Raw genomic sequence first — 7,491 nt, forward strand, 5'->3', positions numbered from 1 at the left:
TATATATTCCTTCAACACTTTTTAGTCTTGAAGAGATCACAGCATTTTCATTATCGAAATTCGCTGAGTCCAGTTGGTTATTGTTTTTGTCCTGCAGGGACCTTTATGCGAAGAAACCGATCTCAGTGAAATTCGAAATACCATATTTTACGGTCAGCGGGCTAACTGTAAGGTATTTGAAAATTGTGGAGAAATCAGGGTAAGACTTGCGGTGTTAAAATCTTGATAGAGTTTCCCGATATTTTAGTGGAGTTTCACGACTACCCGTTTAACGTGAAGTGGCGTAATACTTCACGTGATTTATAGAACGTGTATGTTCCAGCGAGCGATAACGCAAATTGTTTTTCACGGAGGGAATTGTGAAACATATTTTCCCACTAGTGTTTTTCATATAACGGGTGAAACTCCGATGAACACAGCCGAGCTGTCTTCGCTTTAGGAGGTTAATAGTGTTCATTCATGGTGGTGTTTGAAAAACTATTATGAAATGTATGGATCACGCTATAGCCGTTGATGGAATATTTGAATCGGAGTAGGAGGTAAATATGCACATGGTCAACTACATGTTCGGTGACAGTATGAAAATTATGAGAAAATTTTAGGAAATTCTTATTGGTTTATTTACATTTCTACCAGAGTTCCTATGTTAACTTGTATAATGTTCTGAGGAAACTCCTAAGCTCAGAAGCTGAGGAAAGTGAACATAAATTCAAACACTGATATGAACACCTGAGCGGAGACGGGAGGCTATTTCCATTGTTCCTCACGTGCTGATCTATATCGTTTATTATCATGATGTATGATATAAAGCACATAAAGCAAACTATAGTGGGCTGAGTGTATAACTACTATGTTTGTTGTTGGGAAACGATTTCATTTCATTCGGTGGTATGATCGTATTCCCCCCCCCCTACGGGGTGAATCCACAAGTTCTTTTCTGGATGTGAAAGCAATCTGTTTTTGAGAGATAACATTTCTCAGGGTTTGATAAAAATGGGGGAAAATGTTGCTAATGTGATGACATTTATATTAAAAACTGGTTGAAGGATGTGTTCCTAGCGATATGTGGAAAATTCAAAATGAAAAACTTGTAGGTTTCCGCATCTCGTCGTTGTAGTTGTCCAATTGTTAGATATCAAGCATTGCCGTGGGTACGGTATATAACACAGAGTGGTGACTATCAACTGAGGATGACCTGAGTTCTGTTGTATTCACATAAGTGTGTTTTTCAAAGTAATGAGTATTGAGTTGGTCAGTTTGGATGGTTAACTGTATCACAAATATCTGTCTCCAAATTTTCCGATCAGCGTGGCCCTAGGACAGATCTATATAAGGTTTCGCCGAGTAGGTTTTGCATAGAGTCAACGACTTTTACTCCCGACGAGGTTCCTTAGAATTTTGTTGAGTAAATTTTACATAAAGTCAACGACTTTTACTCCCGACGAGGTTCCTTGGGGTTTTGTTGAGTGAATTTCACATCAAGTTAACGACTTTTACGCACGACGAGTGTCTTAAAGTTCGGATCAATTCGCTACTATTCTGCTATGGTGAATCACAGTAGGAGGGAATATTGTAGTCGATGTGGAAGTGCTCAAGCCAACGGAATAATAAGTACAGAACTCATTGAATTGCTGGTTAATCGTAATCAATTTTGTGTAGGAAAATATGCACATACGGGGTTGATGACAAAACGAGTTGTGAGGAAATTTCAGAAAATTGTCGTTTTCTGCACACTTCTATTCGAACTCCTTAGGGAAATCAGCTGAGGACAGCGCACATATAAGGAGCGTATTTTTTCTTAGGCAAATTCAAAAAATCTGTGTTTCTGGTTAACGAATAAGAGTTTTGAGCTGAAACTTCAACAGGGTACAGTTATTATCATGATACATCACATGTTGAGTCGAAACGGTCATATTCGGAACGGTTACTGATATATCAGGGCGAGCGAAAAAATCATCTCCGCGAACCATGCAGCTTCCTTAGGCAACACCACTTGATCTCGTTATTATGCCACAGAAATCGCTTCTCACCGACACCGAGAAAGCCGTCGTAGTTAGGAGGCTTGCTGAAGGGGCTAAGAGCCTCGAAGTTGCGAAGGAGCTTGGAAGGGACCACCGTACTATCAAGAAGTAGGTGGAGGACCCTTCTAAGGTCCACCAGAGGAGGGGTGGGCCGTACGAGAAGTCTGTTACGCCACGGGAGAAGAGAAAACTCAAGAGATAGATGTTTCATGTTTGCGCAGATGAATTGATTTGTCCATTGAAGTATCATATACCTTGTAATGCTCTCTGGCTAGAGCTGGAACCAGTTTCCACCTATCGGCTGATGCCGCTGCCTGTTGTTGTCTCACGTTGATCAATTCCATGCTCTCTGAGTTGGAGGCCATGGTCTTCATCGCTCAGATTAAGCTTCGTGAGTAATAATATTTTACTAGTGCACTACTTTTTTTCATCCGGTAGTTTCATTCAGGTGCGTTTGCCAAGGCAACGAGGTTTCTTTTTGTACGCGGTACGGTGTGCCGGTAACGGCATTTTTATAGAAATAATTGATAGAAAGTTATTGTGATTTCGTGTGTGTCTCTAGTCTCCATAATTGTGTCCTAGCGTCAAGCTAGTGGACTCAGGTTCATAAGTAATTTATTGTTGTGGTTGTTATTGTTGCGGTTCTTCCCGATATCATTGAAGTTGCGTAAAGCTCTATTGTGGTATCTACCTTGTCATCAAGTTTATCACTTAGAACCTTTGTATACTTCGACGGTTAAGAGTCTTGAGTTGTATTACAACCGTCATAACGGTTCTCACTTCTGGCGTCTCAGGATTGCACGTGCCGTATACGCGTCTACCATGGTGAGAATGGTGATAATGAGGACCGTCCTCATTGTAGCATCCTGATGAAGGCATTTTCGTCTGACTTGGTAAGTGCGCCAATACTCAGTTTCAGTGATATTGCGGGATAGATCGATAGCGTGTATCCCGTGGAGTATCGTCGTGATTCAATCTTGTTCCAGGAATCCTTGAAGTTTTATTTGGATTTATGGTAGGCCGTTTTTCGCTCGGAAGGATTCTTATTTTGGTTTCAGGTGTGTTGGTTATCCTTACCGGTATCAGTGTGATAGAGGAGATTATGTTTGCGAGCGTTACATATTCGTCATACTAGGCCTTCTCGGAGAGGGGCGGAGCTCGCGTCATAAGCGCAAGAACGATTGACTCGATCGATTCCCGCGCCGAAAGTGGATGGCGCAGGCTCGATCCCCACGGACGTCATTTCTAACGCAATTAATTTTCGGCCGTTTTCGGAGCAGCTGCTGATGAGTTGGTCGAGTATGCAGGGCTTCATATTTTTCACAAGATCTCCAGACCGGGAGCTTTCGAATGGTGGTTCAGACGTTTTCAGATCCGTCCTGGATCGGGCTGGATAATTGCATACGCACGCACGCACGCACAAAGTTATCGTGAAGTGAGAGAATAAGCTCCGCTCGCTTCGCTCGCTCCGCAACTAAGTGTTAGCAAGCTTCTTGACTTGTTAGAGTCGGCGCACCTTTCACACGGTGTGATTACCTCTCGCAGTGGGTGCCCAGACGACAATAAGCTGCTTCAACAAACTCAACATGTGATGTACCATGATAATAACTATATCCTGTTGAAGTTTCAGCTCAAAACTCTTATTCGTTAACGAGAAACACAGATTTTTTGAGCTTTCCTAAGAAAAAAATACGCTCCTTATTAAAACTCTGAGTGTAACTACGCCGACGATAACATACTAACATACATTCACACGAATATGCTGAAGTGGTGCTACTGCAACGAGCTAAGACGTACAGTGTATGATCATCTGCGCCGCGAATTCGGGGAAAAGTCGTTTTTAATTCCATGCAGCAGAAATTATGAGAAAGCGTCTATGCTTGGCGCTTCTCGGCGACGATGATTTCAGTTGGAGAAATTCATAAGCCTTGTAGTCGTATGAATACGAAGTTTCTCCCTGTAACGTTATTACTATCATACTCAGTAGAGTGTCAGGTAACTGAGAACGATGATGATGCGGAAGGTCGGCTGAATGAACTCTTTGCATCGAACTCTATTGATTGCATCAGGAAATTCACTTGATGACAACGGCTTTTACAAGGCAGTGTCGTTGACCAAATACACCCCACTCGAGCGCTCTGTTGATTCGGAATTCCCCACATGTGATCTTCCCGTTGGTTCGGGCATGTGAGGATCTCGAGAATGTTCCGTGTGTAACGTCTTTGGGAGGTACACTGGTGTTTGTGTTGCGCCATCTTATTATAAGCATCGTATATCGTTCTGTACGGACTACGTATATTATCAGGCCTGTATACCGCCGCAACAGGTGAGAAGATATGAACATGGTCAACGGCATGTGTCGATGAGAATATGAAAAATCTTGAGGAAACTTTTATTGGTTTCTGTACACTTCTACCTATATTCGTAGTAATTTTGGAAACTCCTGAGCTCAGTAGCTGAGGAAAGCGATTACATATATTCATACTTCAACACTGTATAGGAAACTCCTGAGCTCAGCAGGTGAGGAAAGCGATTACATATATTCATACTCCAACACTGTATAGGAAACTGCTGAGCTCAGCAGGTGAGGAAAGCGATTACATATATTCATACTCCAACACTGTATAGGAAACTCCTGAGCTCAGCAGGTGAGGAAAGCGATTACATATATTCATACTCCAACACTGTATAGGAAACTCCTGAGCTCAGTAGCTGAGGAAAGCGATTACATATATTCCTACTCCAACACTGTAATAAGGTAATTCCTACTATGGAATATCACCTCGCACTTACTAACGTACGAATGTTTAGTTCATTATCACTTTCGAAGAATTGACAGTTCATTATAACGTAGTAGAAGAACACATTCAGATAGTAGTGATTCGAAAAAGAAGACTTCGAGTCGATACCCAAGTACTTCCATAAGCGCGTTCGGAAAAAATTGTTCTCATCCACATATTTTTTCGGCGATGTAGTGTTTATATATCATCTGAAGAAGCTCACTTCCTCAGCCCCTGTGGCCCGAGTGGGATGTTACAGCCAAAGACGCGGCTATTCGATCGGCTTTTAAAAAGGAAATCGATGAGAGAATCGCACGGGAAATCTCTGGGGAGGAGCTCGTCGAGGTGACATAGCTGTTGGGAGTGTTAAGAAACCAATGAAAAATTTCCTCTCAGAATTTTCATCTTGTCACCAAGTAGTTGACCATATCTGCACATTTCCCATTACCTCGGTTGTTTGTCATTCATTTTCAGTCAGGTTCGATTCAGTCAGAACATACCATGCGTGGAAGCCTTTCGGGCAGCAGTATGTCGTCTTAACTTTCCCAAGTATGGTCACAACTCTATCTTTGAATCATCATGATTAAATTTTGCAACGTTTATTCTTTCCGAATGCCGACTTAAGAGATCCTGCCTCCATAACTTTTTGTAGCCCATCATATGTGAAAGATGATCGTGTTATATAAAACCGCGCCAAGACATTTTAGTGCATTTCAAGGAAACAAACGACGCTGAATATCTTCCAAAGTCAACTCTGAATAAAACTGTCAAAAACACTGTGGACTTATACACCGACCTATTTATGAGACTCTCTTAACTCATTGGTTATGAAAAGTTATGGGGGCACGGGCCTTTTTAAATCGACATCCTGAGCATCTGTAATTGCTCTCTCGTGACTCAGATGCAACGCCTCCTCTTCCACATCGACAATGAAAGATGAATCCTACGATCTGTGCGCTACGGACTGTCTGCACTACTTCAAGGCTTGCAAATTTGATGAAAAAACCGCAGAGGCGATGTGTTCAACCGGATGGCCCCTGCAGGTTCGCCGATCTTTCCGTGATAGTCTTATCATCTCGAGACCCGAGCATGATGAAACTGAACTATACTTTAACAGCAAGTTCAGAATCTCATTAAAGCATTCTGTATGACATGTTGTTACAACACTGGAGGAGTACATGTTCGCTTTCCTGAGCTGAGCTCGGCAGTTTCCTCGTTAATTTTCGGGTAGAAGTGTACAGAAACCAACAAAAAATTCCAAAATTTTCTCACAATTTTCATATTCTCATCAACACATGTAGTTGACCATGTGCATATTCCCTATTCAGAGTGGACAACCTCCGCCCGAGACTAGATGTACGGGAGCTGCCTCATCTTTGGAAACTACAAACATGATATGGTTGTTGATAGTACTTAGTCTACTGCATGACCAGTACCACTGATTTATTCATTGTGTTGTGTTATAGTATTACACCGAGGCTTGGCTTAACGATGAGTATACATGCATGAACTGACAACCTCTATATGGGGTAACCCCGCTGTATATTAACTCTGAGTTTTGATACGGAATCGTCAGTCGCGTACAGTTGATAGCTAACTATACCTACGACAGCAAACTACTTCCTTCGGGGAGTTGTGTATCGATCTAACCGTACTGTCATCTTTTTACTTTGACCTCACACGCACTGAGTTGGTCCATAGCATAGAGTGTGTTGACTTCTTATATTGTGTCGTAGCCGTCATACAAGATGGTGCAAGGATGTAGACAAGTCGAGAACTTAACTCAACACCCTCGAAGTACTCAACATAACGTTAGCACACAATGCGGCCTTCACGACGGAGATCTTCTACAAGCTGCTTTCCGTCTTTCGAAGAAGTCAAAAAGTCTAATAAATTGCTGATGACTCTGTCGTCTCGATTTCTGTCCAACCTCATTTTCGCCAACCTATACCGCAATGCTGTTGCCTTCTTGCGTAATGTGTATATATCTTCCTCTGTGGCGAAGCTAGTCTGACTGTTACTCGATCTTGCCTTGTATTTGAAGAAGTGGTTGTGGCCCATAAAACTCCTTCGGGGCACGTCGATGAGCTTGGAAACCTCCATACTGCTGATTATCGATTTCTCTCTCTTCTCATTGCCATCATGAGTTTTCGCATCAGCTGTTTGTGTGGTTTCTTTCACGGTGGATTTCGTTGGTGGAGGAGTTTCAAGTGGTTGTGGTGGCGGCGGTCCCAATGTGGATGCTCGTTTGACAATAGGAGGCTTCCAGATGGTGTTCATGGGAGGCTGACCGAAATTGCCGGCGAAGAAGACGGGCACTTGAGGGAACATAATTTCAACTGAGAAACGAACATGATGATGTTAAACCAGTGATAGTAGGACTATTCGAAATCGATCTATAACAAGATAGATATGAGTGAAGTCGCAAGCAACATCTCATCCGATTCAACCTTGCTGTCATACAAGGTACATAGCCGTGCTTATCAACTCCAAGACTGCTAAGGAAGTCTTGGAGGCCCTTCTAGCGTCATCCATACACTGCATTGCCTTGCATATGCTCCAGCTCGCTTTGGATCTACTCTGAATGATCTCTTTTATCAAAGTAACAGTGTAAAGTACACATTTATGCTCCAACAGTCATTTGCTGATCTCCGTGAACTCCACGATGTAATTCTCCAGTGAATATTCTT

The 7,491-nt window shown here is 42.4% G+C and overlaps 2 protein-coding genes across 2 annotated transcripts; both read left to right on the forward strand.

Moving 5' to 3' along the window:
• Window positions 1-2,363: 2,363 nt before the first annotated feature.
• Window positions 2,364-3,206, forward strand: Pmar_PMAR007286 (hypothetical protein; the record flags this gene model as incomplete). Its single annotated transcript, XM_002788183.1, has 5 exons — window positions 2,364-2,416; window positions 2,470-2,521; window positions 2,816-2,914; window positions 2,957-3,036; window positions 3,080-3,206. The coding sequence occupies 5 exons, from the start codon at window positions 2,364-2,366 to the stop codon at window positions 3,204-3,206; spliced, it is 411 nt and encodes a 136-aa protein (XP_002788229.1).
• A 1,185-nt stretch (window positions 3,207-4,391) lies between these two features.
• Pmar_PMAR007287 (hypothetical protein) lies at window positions 4,392-5,155 on the forward strand (the record flags this gene model as incomplete). The annotated part of the gene is made up of 2 exons (XM_002788184.1): window positions 4,392-4,448; window positions 5,033-5,155. The coding sequence occupies 2 exons, from the start codon at window positions 4,392-4,394 to the stop codon at window positions 5,153-5,155; spliced, it is 180 nt and encodes a 59-aa protein (XP_002788230.1).
• Between the last annotated feature and the right edge of the window lie 2,336 nt (window positions 5,156-7,491).

This window comes from Perkinsus marinus (genome assembly GCF_000006405.1).
Source record: "Perkinsus marinus ATCC 50983 genomic scaffold scf_1104296928640, whole genome shotgun sequence".
NCBI classification, from domain to species: domain Eukaryota; phylum Perkinsozoa; order Perkinsida; family Perkinsidae; genus Perkinsus; species Perkinsus marinus.